The 23,032-nt window shown below is 38.1% G+C and overlaps 2 protein-coding genes across 3 annotated transcripts; one reads left to right on the forward strand and one right to left on the reverse strand.

Annotated features, from left to right (window-relative positions):
- Window positions 1–1,650: 1,650 nt before the first annotated feature.
- Window positions 1,651–11,263, reverse strand: bach1a (BTB and CNC homology 1, basic leucine zipper transcription factor 1 a). The gene is made up of 5 exons (XM_036563526.1): window positions 10,739–11,263; window positions 8,569–8,823; window positions 6,638–7,888; window positions 5,452–5,658; window positions 1,651–5,349 (listed from the first exon to the last, which is right to left on the reverse strand). The coding sequence occupies exons 2-5, from the start codon at window positions 8,806–8,808 to the stop codon at window positions 4,981–4,983; spliced, it is 2,067 nt and encodes a 688-aa protein (XP_036419419.1). The 5' UTR covers window positions 8,809–8,823; window positions 10,739–11,263; the 3' UTR covers window positions 1,651–4,980.
- LOC118803011 (TRPM8 channel-associated factor homolog) lies at window positions 9,574–22,074 on the forward strand. 2 transcript variants are annotated; one of them, XM_036563519.1, is made up of 8 exons: window positions 9,574–9,781; window positions 16,207–16,915; window positions 16,997–17,994; window positions 18,839–18,933; window positions 19,127–19,340; window positions 19,736–19,975; window positions 20,675–21,012; window positions 21,255–22,074. In XM_036563519.1, exons 2-8 carry the CDS (start codon window positions 16,299–16,301, stop codon window positions 21,498–21,500), a joined length of 2,748 nt encoding a protein of 915 aa, XP_036419412.1. In that variant the 5' UTR covers window positions 9,574–9,781; window positions 16,207–16,298; the 3' UTR covers window positions 21,501–22,074. The 2 variants fall into 2 exon arrangements, with proteins under 2 accessions (XP_036419412.1, XP_036419405.1); XM_036563512.1 differs by lacking the exon at window positions 9,574–9,781 and adding an exon at window positions 13,363–15,699.
- The last annotated feature ends 958 nt before the right edge of the window (window positions 22,075–23,032 follow it).

Genomic DNA, 23,032 nt, shown 5'->3' on the forward strand with positions numbered 1-23,032 from the left:
GACTTTAATAACTAACAATTATTCTTACACAAGCTTGAATAGATAAAACTTAGCTTAGCCACTTAGCAGAGACAGAGAAAACGAAACATTTCCACTTTTATGATTACATTAATCCAAAGGTTAAAAATCCATTTCCCTAGAAAGGAGAGAGAGATATTAAATGCTGCAAGGATGATCAAGAAAATTTAGACTTCAGCAGAATTGGAACACTGGCTTAAAATGAACCAACTCTAACACTTTACTGTAGGGCAGTGTTTATAAGGCTAATCAGATCATCATAATAACTGGCGTAAACCTATATAAATATTTAATAAGGCTTAATCCAAAAGACGCCATCCGTCTCAAAGGCTTCTTTCATCAGCTTTGATGTCAAGCTGACATAACATCTGACATTTTATTTTATCATGACACCTTATTGGGTGATTTTACTCACTTTACCCAAGAACTACAGGACATACTCAGTTTGGTTAAAGCAGCCTGACTTGCAATGCAAAGTTATAACATTAGCATTATGTCACTGTGACCTAATATAAAAAATAAAAAAAAATCATTGTCACCTTGGTAATGGTTGTGTCAACTTGACATCAAAGCAGGCAAATGCAGCCTTTATGACAAATCCCACCTGTTGGAAGGATGCTTTTTAAAGTGTTTATGTAGGTCTATGTCAGTTGACATAAAAGGCTTATGTGGATTAAGCTATAAACACAATTTCAATAAATCAAAAGAAATTTAAGGACTGAGGGGGGGCAATGGGTTCACTTTACAACCTTTTAGCAAGTAGTGCTGGAGTTCAGCTCAAGACGGCATTACTCTGTGCCGGTGAGGTTACCGACTGACGATTTCAGCTTTGGGAGTATACTGTATAAATTACCAAGCACAAATTGGAAATTAATATTCAGGTGCTAAGGTTACTGCAACTGCAAAACAAATTCATAGCATTGCATTCATGTTAGCATGAAATGTGCATGGAGCCACAACAACACTAAGAATTTTTCAGAGTGATTATCATGCCATCACAAGGTTAGACCCACTAGTATGAAGTGGCTACACATTTAAAGTTTGAATGGAGGCAGAGTCTGCATTTAAATTAAACACACTTCAACATTCAAATTAGCAATGCTTGTGAATGCTAAATGGCTACATTTTAATAAAAGCCTTACCCTTGCTTTGTGTCAAACCAATAAATCTTCAGGAGCACTCTAGTCTTCTCATAAACAGATGCTATTCGTAGTCAGAGTTCACATTTTAAGAAACACTGCATTCACAGTCTATTTAGTTAAAATTAAGAGTGATGGGGTTTTTAGTGAGCCTGCACTTAACGCTGACCTCATCCAGAAGTGACCAAGCGTCTAAAGGCTAAGCACAATGCATATTCCCTTATTCAAAAGAGTTCTGAACAGCTTTCCATCACCTCCACTACTGAGAGGTGCACGTTACAACACATTTTTTTCTATCAACAGTCATTTCAAGCAGTTTTCTAATACTATGATTACCCATCTGTGATTGTAAATATGAAAAGCAAACGCCAAAGTGTCAAACAGCTCTATCAGTATTGAAACTCACTGCTAGTCCTGGAGCAGCCATGCCTCCATTTTGGCAATTTCTGACTACTGGATTATTAGAAATGAAAGCTGGGAAATGACACCATAATGCCAGTATTTAGAGTGAGAGTTTATTGACATTTCCTTTGAAAAGATAAATGTTATAGAAAGACTTGCAGACAGAATATTACTTTTTTTAATCAATTATTATTTTAAAATCAGTAAGAATCAACAGTAACTGTACAGTATAACAAGTCCATTTTTCAAAATATTTTAAATTGGGGAACCAGCACCCTACAATACTGAAAAACAAGAAAATGTATGTGCATATATATTATACACACACATCCTTAACACATTATTATTTGCGCCAAAGGGAGTTTGTTTGAGTGATTGAACACATAGAACACAATCATACATGGCAGTCATTGCAAAACCTGAATAAATCCATATGCATGTATGAATAAATCTGGAAAAAAATGTGCAACATATCCAGTAAACAAATGTTATGCACTTAGTGCCAAGAATGTTGTGCTACGTTTGACTGAAGCTGCATATACGCTATCCATTACTCCTACAGTGAGAATCATGATATATTAGCATAATTAAGAGCACTGCAGTTACTGTACAAATAATGCATAAGATAAACGTGCTGGGCGGACAAGGAATTCCAAGCTGGCAAGCAGACTCTTACATAATTAAGAATCCTTACCTTTTGGTCATGCACATCTTACAAAACAGCAAACAAGAATGATGCAAATACAAGTTGCTAAAGCTTCCTGAAACTTCCATGTGAAATGTGTAGCAACACAGTGCAAATTTAGATATATACATTTATTCATAAACATTATGAAAAGTGTTCTGAAGTAAAGAAAATTATACTCAGAATTACACAGCTGAAACATTTGCTCCCGAGTGAAAATTACAGGGTAGACCATTGGTGTGGGCAGTATTGCCTTCAATTTATATCATGATATGAACTGACTTTTACACAGAAGTAGGTCTGTCACACAATTAGTTGCCATATAAATAATTTTAACTAATAATTTAAAGCTGTACTACGTCAATAGAAAAATAAAACATGCTACAATATGGAGTTCTTGCACAGCTACGAGTCAAATCATTTCAGAAGTTTTGGATTGGATTTTATGGGAGTTTTTCAGACCACATACATTTTTATCCCCAAAACTTACATAGTGTAGCTACAGTTGTCTAATTGTATTCGTTGTATGCAGCTATCAAAGTAAAGCCTAAAGTGGCCACATTGGCTGATCAGCTATTTTGTTTCCTAGCTGTCGATACTTAGCAGCTTCCAGCTGATGACAGGCATGGCTCGAGCTTAAATATACAAACGTTACTCACCACTGCCCTCTAAGAGTGTTATAGCACCAGCCAGAAGATGTCTATAAAAACACACCAACTTTACATACATATGATTGTGAAAGCTAACAATTACGCTAACAGCTTAAATAATTGTGATCAGACAATTCTGTAATAATTGTGATAGGCCTGCACAGTAGCTGTGACCATCATGGTTTAGATTATACCACAAAGCAGGATAAATGGGTTATGGAATTACCTGGGTAGCTCAGCATACGCACATAAATACATATCAACAGATACATACATGGATATATGTACTTTACTGATTTCAGAGGGTAAATTTGAGATAACATCTTAAATATCAACGGTCATGAGGTGGAGAGTTTAAGATGATGTTATGTTGTGTTTAACTGAGCATGAACAATGTAGTTCTTAACCAATTAAACATGAGAAAAATGTCAGATAACTGTTTGAAAAAGCTATTATTTTGTGCAGTAGGCTATAATCACTTTCTTTTTGTTCAATTGTTTAACATTATCCGACATACTCTTTTCTTAATTTATAAACAATTTAAACCTGAACAATTCTAATTTTTCTAGGTCTTATCCTTATTCTAGATCTTTCCCACAGCCTGATAGAGCCTACCATCACAAGAATACATTTTAACACAGCCAGCCTGTTTGACATTGAGTGCATTTACACATACTTAATAACCTGATCATAATCGAAGTTTCTGCAGTTGTCTGATTATTTAAATGGTGATGTAAACAGCATATTTTCGATTTCTTAGATCAAAATAAGGTCTAGAAATATGAATAAAAAATTTAGTAAAGAGAGCTGGATTTTAGCTTAGTAATCGGATTTCTCAACACATGTATACTCTTTTTTTTGGATTTCTCATTCTGCGCATGTGTGAAAACAGACTGCAGTACCGGACATAAGCTAACAGTGTTTAGCACTGCACCTGGGAGATGGAGACAAAACACTTTTGAAGCGATGTTGAAACTATATGTGTGATAAATTTACTGGTATAAATATTCTTGATGTTCTATATAATATATGTTCATATTTTCAGGTACAGAGGCTCAATGTTTAAAAAAAAAGTCACAACATGAAGTTTGAGTTTTACATTACATTTACATCATGTCTTATTCTGTGAGTTTATTGGCTGGATAGAAAGCAATCAGATTACTGCCTGACCAATGTAAACCCTAGTCTTCCCATCATCTGAGTACTCAAGTGCATGTAAACGATCAGATTACTGACAAAATGTGATTTTCTGCCGTTATTGGATTATTAAGTGCATGTAAACACACTCAGTGACATCCACTTCCCCAAACATTTGTCTAATGTGTAATAATGGATGGTTTAAGGCACTTGGTGCAATTGTAGAAGCTCAGTGTAACATAAATAGTGTATTCTATTTTTATTGCACTGGCATAACATTTTATTTGCCACCTATTTGTGAATGTACAGACTAAAGCTGGACTTAAGTAATTCGTGATACTGATTAACCTTTGTGATTTGATTAACTAGGAATGTTTAGATTAGATTATCCATCTTTTTTCAAGAATACCTGAATATGTTGAGCTTGCTTTGTGGTACACCTCTTAGGATACAAGCATGATAGCATAAGCAACAGCAATAACAATTCTTCAAAGGACAGATCGTATGTAACAAGTCCTAAGATTCTTCTCTTATTGCAGCTGCACAAATGTAAGTGAGTGTAAGACTTATGCTACCATTCCAAATTAGCCATAGAGAATGTAACATACTTGATTTTAAGATTAGTTGGATTATATGGGATTTAAATGAATCTATATTGTTTTACTGAATTTCTCAAATACATTTTATAGACCCTGTTAGCTAGGTAGCAAATGCTTGCAGCAAAAGAGTCCCAACATAATAGTTACTTCCACTGCTATGCAGCTCGAAGTCTTAAGCACTTCATAGATTAAATCCAAGTACGGTAAATACTGTTAAACTTGAATAGAATTTTTGGCTTGGCCGATAATTGTTTTACCACATATGTGGTAGATTTCCACAAGCGGTGACCACATGCTCCCATGCCACTGACATGCTCCTATGCTAATTCCAGACGGACCTGCCTTTTGGATTATGGGGCATGAGGTTCTGTAACGTCACTTTCTGTTTCATCTTGAAAGAGGGCAGATGCGGGTTTCATCCCTGCTCCATTTCCTTGAGGACAGTCATCTGGAGGGTGTCCAGTGACGCTGGCCTCAAGGCAGCTCTCTGCCAGGTTGTCCTGGTCGGAGGCAGTCAAGCCAGAACAAGCCATGGGAGTGAGGGGCAGCGAGGTGGGGCAGTCTGAGGAAAGGTACCTGGCTAAGATAGTGAGCTGCTCCGGCTGTGCTGAAGCCTCAGGGCACACAACCTGGCACAGCCCTGAGAGAGACTGTCGTGTCTCCTCCATACTCTGCTTCAGCTGACCACGCTCCTGCAGCAACTTCTCTTTCTGAGTCCTCTGTACAGCATGAAACCAAACAGACATATGCACATTTTCAAAGAGAGTTGAATTGAGTGCTGTATAAACAATACTTGTGATAAAGGCCGCTCAGAAACGTACTAGTCTCTTGATGTCTCCCTCAAGCCTGTAGATGCAGTCTAGCTTTCTCTTGCGGCATCGTTGTGCAGCCATGCGGTTTTTGCTGCGCCGCCTAACATCTTGCACAAACTCCAGCTGCTCTGGGGTCAAACGCTGCTCCTTTAGCATCTGCAGGAACGCCCGCCTGCTCATGCTCGAAATCTGCTCTACTGGGAAAGGCAAGTCCACCTGGGGTAACAGAGAACCAGAGAAAGATGTTCTCTATTGTACTATTCTTATGTTTTACAGCGAGCTTTTTTTTATAATAATATCAAAAACAACAATACTAATAATAACAACAACCACCACCACCACAACAGAAGCAGCAATTATTACACTATTCCTGTTATATGAAAACAGCAAAGCAATATAATAATGAATATTATTATTATTATTATTATCATTATTATTATTATTATTATAAGTGATGCACCAAGCTTTAATTTTTATGACACACTCTGGTCAACAATCGGTTAAAAACCAGGTTGGTCCACACTGTGTGGACTAAATGAAGCACACTAGCATGCTTCCAGTATGTTTTGTTAGCCAAAGTTGCAATATAACTTTCTTTGTTCTGTCTGCCAAACACAGACAGTTTACATTCTTAAATGACAAATCAGTAACCTACGTATATAACATAAATCAAACAAAGGGCTACACTGAAAATAAGAGGCAACTGGCTATTTAACAAAATGAGTCATGCAAAATTATGCTGTGACATTATGGTACCGATGTAGAAGCATTATTCAAATACAGTGCACTCTCCTGGCTCAAGTGTTTTATGTCATAAAATTGCAATACAAATCGATCAAAATCAAATCAATATATTGTTTGACTGCTGATTGCAAGTTTGGAGCAAAAATCTGATGATGATGATCTTGGCCAACTCTGATCGTGCATCTCTTAATATTATTTTTGCTGTTCTTTTTCTTGTTACAATGCTTGTTTTAATCATGCATTATTAAAGTCAGCTAGCTTTTAGCCATCACTTATATTAGGGTTACAATGTATTTTGGTCCTACAAACGCACAAACTATCATTCATTCATTCATTCAGTCAGTGTGTGGTTGCCTTTGAATCTAAACCGAGTTTTAGCAGGAGTGAACTTCGAGCCTCTTTTGACACATTCTGCTCAGTTAAATTCTATGATGGTAAATTTTTAGCTCACCTCACATGCTTGCTCATTGCTAGCCACACAGTCTGTCTCTGTGTCACATTCAGAATTCTCGCCAGAGTTTATAGGAGACACACAGGAACTTTCTCTACTCTCTTCTTGGGACAGACTGTCACCTCCCGCAGACTGTCCCTCATTGGAGCTTAGGTCTCTGAGAAACGGGCAGTCATCAGGGGCAGCACCTAAGTCCAGGTGCTTCAGCCAGTGGAAGTCGGCACCATTTCCAACAGCAGCCTGGTCCATAGATGCCAGAGGCTCTGTCAAAGAGGAGCTTAAGTCTGTCCAAAAACCCTTAGCCAGATGCTCCGCCACCTCCCTCTCCACTGTGCTCCTCTCTGCGGGCCCATCACTAGGTGCTGGATCAGGGAATATTTGCTCTGCGGAGTCAAAGGTCTGAGTGGCCTCAGTGTTAACGCTCTCTAGGTTACTCACCGACGCAATGCTGTCCAAAACCTCACTTGTTTCTGTGGAGCTTAGAGGACATAACTGGCTGCAGTCTGCTGATGGTTCTAGAACCCTTACAGGCTGGTTAAAGTGGCCTTCTGTGATATTTGGCACGTTTAGAGTCACACAAGCAGACGTTTCGCCAGGAACACCAGGAGAATCCATTTGCAATCCATTCTGAAAAGCTTCTCCCATCTCCAAAATGTCACCATCACAGCCAGCTGTGGTAGGATGCACATTTTCACCATCACTGGTGCACGGCATTGAAAAAAAGGGACAAACCTCACCAGTTGCTACAGAGGAAGACGGCACCAGCTGTGGCCCGCAGGTCTGTAAACAGAGTTCCGTTCTGTCTTGGTCAGAACCAGCCTCGAATGAGTCTGAAGGTAAATCTAAGTCCAGATCCTTATTAGAGGAGACAGAGGAGCATTCCTTAGAACACTGTTCACTTGGCACAACAGGATCACTCTGTGCTGCCTCGGCTGCAGGTATCGGAGGCACACTGTCTGTTTCAGTATTAATGCGCTGCTCATTGGTAATACTGCAGTCTCCATTGGCAGATGACTGCTTCTCATGGCAGGGTTTGCTCTTGCTGCTGTTTTTACTCTTTCTTTTGACTTCCTGAGTGGTTCTGCTGCCATCAGTGAACTTAGGAATGAGGAACTCGAAGCAGGCTTTGTCGAGATTGTGAAATCCCAACAGCTCGGCACATCTGTGAATCTCCAGAATGTTTTCTTTGGTGAAGTGAAGCTTTGCAGTGTAGGCAAACTGCAGCAAAGGCACAAAGCCCTCTACAGTGACCTTAGAAAGAACCACAGAAATGTTAGAACATAAACATTATGAGTATTATTAACACTATAAACAACAATTATTTTATACTTTTACAGTACTGTGCATATGTTAAAGAACACTATTCATTTATTTACATTTTTTCAACTATTCAAAAAGGCCTTTAAGATATTTCTGAGGAGATATGAGATAATCCACTTGCATAAGGAAGGGGAAAGTAAAGGGAAATAAGTGAAATAGTAAGTAAAAAGGATTTTTAAAAATGCAACCAACTTCTAAACTTGGTGTGGAAGTGTGGAAAATATCCCTGCAGATTTCTCTGAAAAACTGAAAGCAAATCTCTGAAAAAGAACAAAAGACAAAGTGTGGACACACTAAACACTGAAATGACATTATATTTAGTTGCTGGGGCTTCTGTGTAGTTTTCTGGACTTTTCCTGACACTAAAAAATGAATAACTTAATAATACTTAGTTGCCATCCAATAAATGAAGAGTGGACTTTGACTTTTGCACAGTACTGTATACAGAATACATATTCTTAAACACAACAATACAGCATATTATTGTTAAAAACAACTTTTTTTTTGCTTAATTTATGTTTAAAAATGTACACAACATAGGACACCATTTCATTCTATAAGTAGCTACATCATAAGCAACATCATATTCAGTAAAAATTGCAAAGCGTTACTTCATCAGGAAGGGTGATGACAAAGTTCCACCCAGTGTGGTTTAGGAGTCTGGTGTAAAAATAGTCACTGCAGCAAGCCAATACTGAGCAGTGTGCTCGAAAGCTCCTGCACCCTACTTCTACAGTCACATCACAGAGGACGTCCTTCTGCCTTTGTTCATCCAGGGAGCGAAGGACATGCACAGTGTGTACGGCTGACTGGAAGGTGAACACTGACGTCCGAGGGCCATCCACAGACATGATGCTGAATTTTAGCTGCAGAACAGTAAAAGAGGAACAGACATGCAGCAGAGCAGAAGGGTGTAACTAGTAGAACAGCACCACATAGATGTCATCTGATCATGACGTTATTCTTGTATGCAAAGATGGAACTGAGAGGCAAAAAAAGGTGGCTGTAAAAAGTGTGGAGCTCACTTTAATATTAATCTGGTTGTTACTGGCAGCTATGATGACAATGAATGTATTTACACCATTTCTAAAAGTATATACATCGTCAGTTTACACACAGCTTTACCACTTCATGTGTTATCCCATTTTACTATACAATCTTGATGAACACAACCAAGATGCATGGTACAAGGTACATATATTTGTGAATTAACCACTTTAGGTACTTTAAGGTGCACTCATAGCTGACACAGGCATTCAACTCCACACATATAGCTTAGTATAATCTACATGGAAAAGCACTGCCAATAGACTGGGGTGCTCTAGAGCTGCCACACATGAGCCTAAGGTCACCATGCCCAATGCCAAACTCTCCAGCATTGGGCTGTGGAGCAGTTTTCTAGTGATGGAGCTCCATCAAACTCCTTTAGGCTGAGTTGGAGTGCTGTAATCATCCATCATCCAACACCTGACCTCACTAATGTTCTTGTGACTGACTGGAGTCACATCTTCAATGTTCCAATATCTAGTGCAAAGACTTCCCATTATAAATAACCCTGATTAAGGGGGGAAAAAAAACAATGGATGGGCAGATGTCTACAAACTTTTGGACAGATGTGAACATGACACGCCTTTAGTAGCAACAAATGAGCATGACTAACGTTAGCTGCTTGACAGGCAGAATCAGCAAAGAATCTAACTCCCTTTTGATTCTCATTTTATAGCTAACGTTACATGAAACAAAATAACGTTACTCTGCCCCACCCTAGTTAATGAAAACTACAAAATCATCATTACTGTGGATTTTAAGCAAAATCGACATCAGGTAAGAAGAATAATTTGAGTCACCAGGCCAGGCTAAAGTTTGTTTACTCTGACAGCTTTAGCGCGGCCTTCGCATTTTGCTAGCTTGCTTGTTAGCGTAGCAACACCAAAAATACACGGGATATATTAGCTAGCTTAGCTTGCTAGCGGTGCTGGCTAACTTCTGTAACATTGCTCAGTCATCACTTTCGTGTAGCACCGGACATTTGTATTCTTCCCATTATTATTCTTATTCGGGGATTTTTATTGTGGGGGGTGACGTTTTCTATCGCTACGAACATAGTAGATTAACTAACCTAGCTGTGTGCTGCTTCTCTCTCTGGACGAATGTAACTTAGTCGATAGTATGCTAGGAGCCAAACCCATTACCTCCAGTAAAACAACCGCGTCCAAAAACACTTACTACGCATACTAAATAGCTGTTTTACAACTAGTAACGCATTAATTCATTAGCACAGTATGTATAGGTTACGAGGCTGAAGTTGGCTTCCTATTCGACAGTTTGTTGTTCGAATTTTCCCGTTCCACCTTAAACGGTGCACCAGTCTCAGGTGCCACACTGTACCTGCTGCACCATTTAAGGTGGAACGGGAAAATTTGACTAAGCAGCTTTGCTTCATGTATAGGTTAGTAAATTAGTATTAGGTGGTAAGCTATTAAGCTAAGCTACCTCCTGAAGGTTTCGGACCACTAAAACAAGATTTATTGAGTCAAATAAAGGGGGCTAATTATCTTGGCTAGTGTTCAGCATCTAATTGGAGTAAAAGGGTGGACAGTTCGTGCACTTAAGCACTGATTAAGCCAGATAGCTCGTCGATGGATCTTGGAGATGCTTTGCTTTGTATGGAATCAAACAACTATTTTGAAAGCTGATGTCAAATTAGCTAATGCTAACTATTCTTGACTAACTGGCTTTGCCGAAAGAAGATTACGCTGAAGGAAAATAGCAAGAACTAACCTGACATATCACCTGAGATGAGAAAAGGTCACATACATCCTTGCCTGTCCATCATCCCTATCGTGATTATAAACGGTAAACGCCAGAATGGGAGGGTTAGCCAACTGGCTAGTGAAACAAGTTGCGACAGAAACTCATGTGACTTAACAGCAAACGTCGCTCAAGCGGCGCGCATGCGCAGGTCTGATATAAACACGGGGAGCCGCTTGTGTGATGCTTGTGTTCGTGTGAGACCACAGGCTACGCCCACACACAAGACACGCTCACCATGAGACAAGACCCCTCCAAAATCTTCTTTGTAATATGAAAAACAGTTTTAGATTTTAATTGTTTTTTTTTTTAAGAAATTTGAGCAAAAAATTCATTAACACTAGTAAGATTTTTTTTTATAAAAAATGGATTAAAATTCAGTTTTGACATGTTGAAATGTTAATTATCACATCCTTTGTTTGAGTTGATTTGTTAGTATTGAAATTTAATTCTTGAACTTTCATTTCTGACATGTAAGAACTAAATTTTTACATGTAACAATTATTTTTTAAAGGTAAAAACATTTACAAATTAGACATTCCCTAAACATAGAATTTCAAAGTTTTTCTTATATGTCAAGTTTTAATAATGCTTTTAATAATGCTATTAATAATAGTGTAATTATATGTTCAAATAATTCATACTAGTAAAAATTGTTCTTTTCATTTAAACAAATTGGCCAAATCCATGGATTGTTAGACAGAACTAACATCTGCCTACTCTGAAAAAGATATTGCTTTGATTTTACTTGATTCAAATGTATTTTATACATTGGCTCCATAGGAATGAAATATCAACACAGTTACTGCCATTAATGTTACCCAAGATTTGTGTTGATGTAATGTATTTTATTCATGTGGAACCGATGTAAACATTTGAATCAAGTGAAGTAAAAGCAACACTTTTTCAGTGTTACTGAAAACTGTACAATTCTCACATTTCATTGAACTGGTGCAATTAATATTGCTTAGGTTAATGCTTTTAAACAGAAACCGTTACCTTTAAATCTTTTTCTCTCTAGCAAAGTGTAGCCTATCAATGCCATGCTAACTAGTGCTAGCAAAGCCGATAGCTCTTAAAAAAATCTTTTCTGGTTTCAAACTCTGTTTTCAAGTGTATGAACTTTAACGTACCTTAGCAGTAATTTCTTTCCAAAAGTGAAATGCAAACCTGCAGTATTTTTTCATGGAAACAATAAGTGTTTCTCAAAGGGGTGTGTCTCGGAGGGTGTATCTCACAGTGAGCATGTCTCACAGTGGATGTGTGTCTTGTAAGATGCAGATGGATACTGATAGTTACAAGGTGAGCAGATCTTAGTTAATAGTATTTCCTCTTATGTTTTTTTTTTTCCAAGAGTCATTCTAGAGCTTTAATGTTCTAGTCTCATGCTGGAGTTGATCCCTCCAGACACAGTAAACCAGGAAGAGAATGTTGTACTCAGGTGCTCCAGCAGGGACTGTGTCAGTTCAGTGAATCTTCCTTTCTCATCTGCATGCTTTGATTTTGTCTGATCTGTAGCTCATGGTGAGCTACATGCTAGTGTTCTCATCTGTGCAAACTTAAAAAAGATGGTTCCTTGAGGTTAAAAATTTCAAAAGGCAAAAAAATGATGTTTTTGTGTTTATGATGTTGTTGCATGGCTTATATTAATACTGTTTACCATTTGAAAATTTCATTCTTATTAAGTCAATTATTTTTCACTGATTTTTATGACAAAGTGCCATCACTGGCCCCCTACAGACCACTGTTCCTCTCAGAATTTTGCTTCACGGCCCACTTGTGGTCCACGGCCCAGTGGTTGAGAAACCCTCCTATAGCACCAAAAAGCGTTCTTCTGTTGTTACAAGCATGACATCGGCACAGTGAAAGTTATCAAACCAACAATAAAAAGCATTCAAATTATTTATAGTTTATATTCATCTACAACATCTAAAGGGTTCATCTTAGGCTTATACCCCATAATTAACTGTATGCCTTTCCATGCTTTCATGCCTTTTTAAAGAGTTATTCGAGGTGATCTTCATAAGTTACCCTGCATTGCCTAATTTTCTCCTTAATTTTCCTCTGCAAAGTTTTCCTTTCCTCTTTAACAGCTCTGCTCTTATAAAGATGCTTTTTCTTATTTAAGAGTTCCTTCAACTCTCAAGTCACCCAAAGTTTATTGTTCTGGTAAACCTTAACTGTCTTTTTTGGTATAAGCATATCTTCACTAAAAGATATACAGCTTGAGGTAATCTCAGTGCCTTCATTAATGCCCTTAACTGTCCATAACAGACCTATAAGGTCTCTGTTGCTTCTTTGATCCGTTTCCTGACCTCCACCCTTTTAGTCTTTTAACGCCTAAGCTTAGGCTGGTAAACTTTTTCATGTTATGGTATGAACCACCCAGGCAAGGAGATAAATAGTAAACATTTTGAATGCTAACATAAATCCAAGCAGGTAACATACTGATAATACGATGGCAAATATACTCATTAAGCTTACAGAGATTAAAATCCCCCAGTATGAAGTTAGCTGCTTCTGGAGCTTCTGTGTCTACCTGAGACAATAGCTTATAAATCACTAAGAAGAGGGACTAAATGTGAACTGTTGACATAAAATCTGTCTTTTTAATATGCTTGTATGTATATGTCAGTATTGTATCATTTTAAGTGGCTAAACTTGATATTGTATGCCCTTGTCACTAGCAGCAATCTTCAGTGTCAGACAGTTATCTCTACCTTCATTCCAAAGATGTGTTCGAGTATAGGATCACAAATGTGTCTAGATTTTTGGTTAAATTTGTGATGTAATTTTCATCCTCTAACAGGTGTTAATGTGTGTGTGTGTGTGTGTGTGTGATTGTACTTAAGTCATTAAGGTCCATTTGTGAAATTTTTAAATTCCTTTGGTTCATATTTGTTCTCTTAGATTGCCAGATCACAAATTTTAAGAAATGTTTTAAATTAATCAAAACATATGGCTAAAAAATTAGTTGTATCACTCTATCATGTTAAATTCAATCTTTTGGTGTCACAGGACTTCAGCTTTTTAACAAAACAATAAAAAAATCTTTATTTGATTCAAATCACATGTAATAAAAAAATCAAATGGGCACTGTATAATTAATTAATTAATAAATAGGTAGATCATAGATCATTTGAGATATAACTATTCATCACTTTAAACTAATCAGAACAAGGTCTAGGGTATTTTTCCTTATCATACTAAATTTAGCTGTTGGACATGAACCAAGTGAGCAAAATTTCACCTGCTTTTGCTGTAGCCTGATGACCACTCACATTTCAAAATGACATAAATATTTATTTGTTGAAACTGGAGCATGTTTTTTTCTTTTGTTCTGTTTTGGGGTAGGGGATGGTGAATTGAAGGGAAAGTCTATTTTTTTCTAAATTTCTGTATAATGCAGTCACTGAGATACACATTCATTCAGAGTGGCTTAATGTGACATGGTTCATTGTAGAGACACATACAGGCTCAGATCTTTTTACCATGGTGGTGATAGGAACCAGAGGTTGCTTTGTCTACAGCACAAATATATCCATTTGATTTACTGTCCAAAATGATCAGCAAACCCACATGTGCCTTTGTAGTTTTTGTAATGTTGATTATGGTGGGAATCACTATGAAGGGATATAGATTGTCTCTCAAAATCAAATTTGCTTATTTTCAATGTAGAATATTTTTTTCTGAGAAATATATTTCTTACACCTAGTAGTATTAGGTTATTTAGGGCTTTTCTTTTATTTATGTTTCCTTTTTAATGTTTGTGTAATTCTGAAAAACAATTTTTGTTTTTCATATATTTCTAAATTATTATCTCAGTCATGGGAACTATTTTGCCTTATAACACCCTGCATGTACTGATCCACCCTGAATAGATCTTAAAAATACATTTAGGCTAAATACTTCCATCAAAACTTCCATCATAGAACAGCATCTCAGGCATCAGGCAGCAAATCTGTAAACACTTCATATAAAAGCTTTCTGTGATGTAGATTATAGAGGCATTAAACACTTTGGACGTGTGGTTCATATCACCACCACTGTGAACAATTCTGACTTGGTGAGTTTCTCTGGAGTGGAGCATTTCACATCAAACCACTGAATGACTTTGATTACATCTTAAAGATTCAATTGCGCAGAAATTTTGAAAGATCTGTGGCCCTTTTAAGGCCAAGTGAAAGGTTATATTATGCAGTGTGGGTTCTTTGTAGTACTAATTTGCTTAGGCGATATAAGTAACATTTTTTTTTGTTCTGTATAGAGAGGTGTGTCTGGGACAAAGGCGTGCCAATGTGTGATGTAATGTGTGCAGTTAATAATATATAGCTTACCTCTGAAGTAGCTGCTTATTTGCTGAGGATTTTAATTGAAACTTTGAAATATGACATGCTGGTTACATTTGTTATCCAGTTTCTTTGGCCACCAAATATTTAACATTAATCAAGTGTTCTCTCAGCATTATGCACATTTGCATGACAAATTGAATAAAATACACATTTACACACTGGGTGTAGTCTCAGACTTAAAAGGATTTTCAACTGAGACAACTTGTTCCAATATTGAGCTTAATTTGCATATAGAAAAGCAGCATGTTTACACTGATAGTGTTGACAAGAAAAAATGAGGAGAGCTGCGAATATGAAGAATTTGCAGTATTGTGATTTTATTTTTCTAAGAAATACTGTCAAAATTTCTGAAGTTTTCCACTGTGCCTTCAACAAAGGAGCTGTATAATTACCATGCTGACAGTTGTTTCCCCTTACCACACCCAGTCTCTGCGAGAGCAAACAGTTGGCTGTTCTGGTACACCCATCTTGTTCTTCCAGAACCAGTCTTATTAATGCTGTCAGGTTAAAACCCTCACATAAACTCTTGAAGTTTCAGGGAGAGGCAGCTTGTGTTGTTAGGCGTTCATTTATATACAGGTAAGTCAAAGCTTCTAGACTGCTTATATATTGCTGCTGTCAGAACAAAACTTTTTATCTGTAAAAACAGTAACTTTACTGAAGAGGGAAAACTTCTTAAGGAAGTTCATTTAGCAAGATTGTTTTCTTTTAGACAATTTTGAATGGACCATTCACTGTGTAATTTTCACGCAGTGCAAAGGCCAGCTGGCACTTTCAAATTACGGTTGGTTTAAGCCTAGTCCTTGACCACACAGTATTCTGTGTTCAGAGGTTCTCCATTGAAAGGAAATGTAGTCCAGGAACAGGTGTAACCCTGTCCCTGAACCAACCCACAACATTTTGTCCCGACCGCGGCAATATGTTAATTGCATTTAGGAATAACTGAATAATAAAAAATACATTTTCAGTGGTATATAATAACCATTTTGAATACATAGTCAGACTTGAGTTTCATGATAGCATTCATAATGCTTTATGTACACTCTTAAGACTTTGTAAAACTTTGATTCCTCTTTCTTTCTTCAGTGCTACACCTTCAGAAGCTCTTTTTACACTGCTTTGAAAGACCAAAGACCAGCTAGACTTACTTAACCTGCTAAAAAAATACCCAAACGACAATGGAACGACAGATGGACTACTGTGCTCTTATGCATGGGCTTCAAGAGCTTGATTTCCAAGGCAAAGCAGTGCCAAGTGATCTTGTGCTAATAGGTGACCACGCCTTTCCACTCTCTATGAATCCAAGAGGCCAGGTCCTAATAGCTGCATCACGCTACGGCCAGGGACGTATAGTGGTGTTGGGACATGAGGAGTACATAACACGTTTCCCAGTCCTGATAGAGAATGCTTTGGCTTGGCTCATGCCCTCATGTGGTGAAAGGACCACAGTAGGCATTCAGAAGAGTCTTCATTCACTTGCCACCAACCTATGCTATACATCTATGAACACCAAAGTGGACGACTTCCAGGGTGATTTTGCAGTCTATATCTCTGATGCCTACAGTGTGGACGCATGTGCTAAAGACTTAGTGGCCTTTCTTAAAACTGGGGGAGGCTTGCTGATCGCTGGCCAGGCCTGGAGCTGGGCTGCAGCCCACCCTGAGGAGAATGCATTACTCAGCTTCCCTGGGAATAAGGTGTGCAGCGTGGCAGGAATCTACTTCTCGGAACATCAAGGGGAACTTGGCAAATTTCCTGTGCCCATGCAAATTCCCTCTAGCTGGCTAGCAGTGTCGTAAGTAAAGCACAAGTCTGTTTTTCTTCCCGTTTTCTTGTGACTGTCTCAAAATATCTCTCATTTTTTGTTCATTCACAGAATAGGCAAGGACTTCAAAGAGGACCTACAATTCTTGCTAGAAGGTGTTTCTGAGTTTGACATTCAAGGTGGGGCTTTAGCATCTGAGGTGATGGCACATGGACCATTGGCGTTTCCTATTGGAGTCACCTCTGATGGTAGGGCGTTCATTGCAGGGGCCTACTATGGACAGGGAAGAGTAATTGTGGTCACTCATGAAGGCTATATGGGTCGTGAATCACTGTCCAGTTTCATGATCAATGCTATCCGCTGGCTTGACGAAGGGCGCAATGGGGTTATTGGTGTTTCGCACAACCTTGGAGGGGCCCATCAGATTCTGAGCAGGTCAGGGCTGGACTGCCAGTTCACTGGCTTAAGGGAAGACCTAAGTGTCTTTGTCTGTACATCCTACAGTGATGCTCAAAGTCAGGAGATCCAGGAATTTGTTGCTGAAGGTGGAGGTCTTTTGATAGGAGGTCATGCTTGGTATTGGGCCCAGTGCAATCCTAACCGCAATGTGATGACAGATTGCCCTGGAAATCGTATCCTCAATAAGATGGGCCTGTGTCTGATGGGTCGAACCGTGAAGTCTGGGGTGTATAAAGCCCAACAGGTGACAGAAGTGGGGAACTCCACACAGGCATACCACTTCCGTGACTTGCTTCAGCGCTTTGCTGGACATGTGACCCAGGGCCATGATCTGACAGAGCATGACCATGGGTGTATGGAAAAGCTCAGACATGACTGTGAAAATTACCTCCGAATGCAGGCTCATGACTGTGCTTCCTACACTTCAGTGGTAGCACTCCTCACTGACTTGATAAAAGAGGCTGGAGTTCCACAGGTGTGTCATACATGTCCTATTAATAGTGCCAAGGATAAACTTCTGCTTCATGTGGGGACTGAAGTGTACAAGGTTTGCCAAGACCCTGATGCACTTCTGCCATTCCTCATCACAGATATACCCAGCCTTCCCACTGTGTCCAACGCAAGGGTCCACATCAGCGCAAACACAGCTGGTAAAGATTTTTTTAAAGATGTTATCAAGAGGAACACAGTCTTGGGGAAAATGAAGATGCATTGTAAATCCAAATGTCTCAATTCTATAACAGTTTTCAAACACATCAGTGTTGAATGGGAATTCCACATATTAAAAAAAAATCTGAATAATTAAATGATTGAGATGTATACAAAGTAATTCAGAGTAAAAAGGTGCATTGTAGAAAAACTTACCAACTAAGAATTCTTTACATTAGAAGAACCAAGGGTTGCAGTGTCTGCAACACAAATATAGCAATTTTCTTTGCTGTACAAAAATGAACAGTTAACATACAAGTTTTTATGTATACTTTTGACAGTGGTGAAATAGTTTTAAATCTGTTTTCTTTCAGTACTACGTTGCCTTATAACACCCTGCATGTCCTGCTGTGCCATACACGGCTTTAAAAAATAATTTGAGGCCAAAATCTTATGTCAAAACTATTGGTAAACAATAGTTTACCAGTACCAAAGCTGCAGCATCATTGGAGCATGCAGCATGCAGCTTATTCAGAACTATTTCATGTAAGAAATTTCTGTGAGGGAGCTTTTAGAGGTGGGCATCTGGTTCCTATCACTACCACTGTGAACAATTCTGACAGTGTAGATTTCTTTAGAAGGGTACATTTTACATCAAACCACTCTTTTTGACTTTGTTTACATCTTGTACGCCTTCTAATTCTGAAGAATTGGTGGAATTCCCCTTTAAGTTGAGTTGTTCCTCAGTGTTAAAGACATGAATGTCATGTGATTATTTTTGAAAAACACCAAAACATTCAGATTTACAGTGTGGAAAACCCGAAAACGTGTTTACGATTCTTGCAGATTGTGAAGAATGGATAAGCACGGGTCTGTATCTTTCTCATGGAATGAGGACCTACATTGCAGTACCTGCAGAGCTCATTGGCAAAGGTTGGCAGGTAACTGCATTACATAGCATAATTCAACTTCACTTTGAATAAATTTCTGGAGTATTTAATAACTGCTTGTCTGAATAGAAACTGAAACTGGGCAGTGCATTATTATGTACATGTCACAAAACTATTGTTTTTTTCTAAATGTTTACAATAAAAGTGAGGTAAATGTAGGCTAATGCTCCAATCACATCTGCAGCTGCAGATTGGCTGTCAGACAGATTACTTAGGCAATGCAGATGTCCTGAAACGGGCTCCTGTGGTCCACGAACGGTTTGCTTTGGACAAAGAGATGCCGCAGGTGTGGAATCTGTGGGGAGGACTCATATACCTGATCGCTCCACCCAACAGCAAAGTGGATGGGGTGGAGGTTGTGATACAGACAGCCATAAAAGCACCATACTACAAATCTGGTAAATTCAGTTATGTTCTCTCTGAACACCAGCACTTACTACTCTTTTAATATTGTAAAACTATGCTAGCAATTTACTGCAAATAATTTATGTATTTAATTTTCCTGACTGACTTGAGTTTAAGAATTCTAAAGAAAAAATCAACAGAAAAAGTCCTCAAATTGCTGACAAGATATTTGAACAATGTACTCTACTTAACTAACCATTCTTCATAGAAAAAAATATACATTGAATTCTGATGTGTAAAACATATTACATCAACATAATTAGTCTTACAGTTTACTAATGTTTGGCAAAGTAAGTAGATATAAAAAAGATGTACACATTTGAACCAACTCAATGCATTACTTTTTCCACTGTAGTATGAAGTAAAATCTCATTAACCTTTTCTTCAGGAGAGACCAGTGTAGCCAGCTGGGTGAATGAAATCCGTAACGCACCAGCGCCTTGGGCTGAGCTGGAGTTTGAGAATCTCATTATCAGCTTACACTCGGAGGGGATACGGCAGCTGGATCGCCCTGACGAGGTGGCCAATTTGTGGGATTCCATCATGAGGGGCATTGCTGACCTGGCCGCAAGGCCTGCAAAGTTTCCACGCAAGGAACGTTTTGTGGCTGATGTTCAGATCTCTCATGGTATGTACTGGTGTAGTAGAATGTACAATATCATGATATCTTGTTGTGATAAGTTATACCACAGTACACTTTTAAGAGTATATCATGGGTGTCTTCAGTACTTCTAGAACCCTGAACAACTGCATGTGTCACAAAAAAGAGAGAATGTCACTTCTTAATGACATTTTGTAATGTGGAAATTGTGAGCTGGATGTGCTTTGGCATCTTTTTATTGCCTTCATCTGCTTTGTAGATATCAGTTAGCTTCATTTTCAGATGCTCAGGCAGCTGCTTAGAGGAGCCGCTGGTTGGAGACATTTTGAAGAGTCAGAGAACTTGTTACACTCTGGAACTATCATCAGCTGACAGTTCCTAATGACAATTCTTGACCTGCCTAACAAGTTCATTAAATCCTAACAAGTTCATTAAGAGTTTACAACTGGAAGGGTGTCCTAACTTTTGCGTATTCCACAATTACTATTTTTTCTATTTTTGAAGTTGAACAAATATAAAGTAACTCTGCATTAACATTTGCAGAAAAAGTTATTTTTTCAAATAGTTCATGCATTTTCTCTTCAAAAATCAGCCAGGGGTGCCTTAACTTTTGCATACATCTGTATAGGGATTGTGTCAAACTGTTACAAAGACTACCTCACTCTTTAGCGACATTTAGCATGATTAGCTTACTTGGTTCATCTGTCACTGGTCTTTTTCTTAAAGGCTTCATGCATGCTGGCTACCCCATTATGATCCCCTCCAGCTGTGGTCCAGAGCTGCTGAACCCTGATTCAGCCCGTAAGCATGGTCTTTGGGGTGCCATCCACGAATTAGGCCACAACCAGCAGCGCTCTGTCTGGGAGTTCCCTCCACACACCACTGAGTGCACCTGTAACCTGTGGTCTGTGTATGTGCATGAGGAGGTGCTGGGTGTGAACAGAGCAACTGCTCATGAGAACATGAGGCCAGAAAGACGGCAGAGTCGAGCTCAGAGTTACGCCACGGCAGGCAGAAATCTGGAGCACTGGAGTATGTGGACGGCACTGGAGACTTACATGCAGGTACACAAATACACACTTTCTGACTGAATTTACTGATTTGAATTTTAAATTGCATAAAGGTATTTGGAGAGATAATGTTATGTACTCTGTATTTATATGCTTAATTACTGTACAAGCCATATAGCTTGTACAGTATACAGTACAGTATATAGACACTCTACAAGCCATATAGTAGACACATTCAAAGTTCTGTTCTATTCCTTCATTCATTTTTAACATTATCTATAACTGTTTCCTTCAAGCTGCAAGACACGTTTGGCTGGGATGCCTTTAAGCAAGTATTTGCTGCTTACCACAACATAAATAATGTGCCAGGTGATAACAACGGCAAGATGAACCTGTACGCTGAAACATTCTCCAAGGTGGTAAACAGGAACCTGGCCCCGTTCTTCAAAGCCTGGGGTTGGCCCATCCAGCCTGGCACAGAAGAGACACTCTCCAGTCTGCCTGAGTGGAGTGACCATCCAATGGCCCAGTATGGATGTTAGTGTAATATGCTTGCTTGTGTATTGGGCAGAAAAATGGTCATAATTTAAAGCTGGCCTGGTGGTTTTACCAGCACCATTTATGTTCAGGGCTCACTTTCCCAAAAGCATCTTAGTGTTATGATCATATTAACTGGCAGAGAGTGTTAAGTGTGATGTCTGCTCTACCATTTAAGTGTGATCTTAGTGCCAAGATGCCAGTTAAGTTTTTTTTAAGTTAATGATAAACTGGATTAATGCAACAAATTCATAGGTGGATGGAATATTTATTTATACTTATTTTATTGATATGAAGGGTAAATTAGATTAGTATTATATGGTATTATATGACATTATAAGTGGTATGTATGGTATTATATGGCATCACATAGGTTGATACTTTAAACTTTTCTCTTTTTTTCTTGGGGGTTTCAAGTGCCTTTATACTAAACACTAACTTGACTTTGCAAATTCTGAACAGTACAATACGCAATATTGTAACTCATGTTATACAATAGCTTTGTACAAGATGATGAGAAAAAATGTGTCTAATTTTACTCACATTGTTTACAAATAAACGGTGTGTATGAACTCTTCAGTTTGATGGAATGATGACATGAAATGGTTTAATCAGAGGTAAGTAGAGTAGCCTAAATTCATACAGGTGATACTATTGTTACATCAATTAAATAAAGTCTTAAGTAAAAGTTACTCTTCCCTAAATGACTTGAGTAGAAGTACATAATTACATAATTACAAACCCTGATACTGAGTAACTTATTGAACTACAGTGGAACTTCTGGGTCCATCAAGCTATAGTTTGTTGAGGGCTGGGTCATTCTACCATTGTAGTGGCAAAGTATGCATGTTGATGTGTAATTCAAGTGTAAAACATAGTCTGTTATATTAAACAACATCAGTTAAGTTGTAACATCACTGACAAAGTTACTAAAATCTGAGCTCTTCTAAAATAGTCCGCTGACACTGTAGGTTCAAAGTCACAATGTATATAGAAAATGACAAATATTGCATCCATGTAGTTATTTCAATTTATTTCTTAAAAGCACTTAATGTTTTATGAGATCACACTGATAATCACAATTGCTGCCAATATTTTAGTCAAATATATCAGAAATGTAAAGACAAATTTCACTATCTGAACCTCTCAGATCTAGTCTATCTATGCATGCAAGAGGTAATTCAAAAAGACTTTTATTAATGACATTTTTTACACTTCTGTAAAATCATTGGCCAAGGAGACAAGGTTTATCAAAAAACAACATTATATTTATCTATATATAGAAAAATAATTTTAACAGTCAACAATACAATGTTAATGCATTTTTACAATTTGAACTGAAAAAAATAGCATTAAAATGCTTGTTTTATAGAGAAATAATACTTCAGTGTCTGTGAAGTCACTGCTGTGACATGATGTCACTTAAATTAAAAAAGAACAATTATTATAGTTGCACAAAGCCTATACGGAAATCTGATACATGGCAATATATGCACATAGGTATCAAAGTTGAACTTATATGCTTAATATAAGCATA

The sequence above is a fragment of the Colossoma macropomum genome, unplaced genomic scaffold, assembly GCF_904425465.1.
Source record: "Colossoma macropomum unplaced genomic scaffold, Colossoma_macropomum, whole genome shotgun sequence".
Lineage (NCBI taxonomy): Eukaryota > Metazoa > Chordata > Actinopteri > Characiformes > Serrasalmidae > Colossoma > Colossoma macropomum.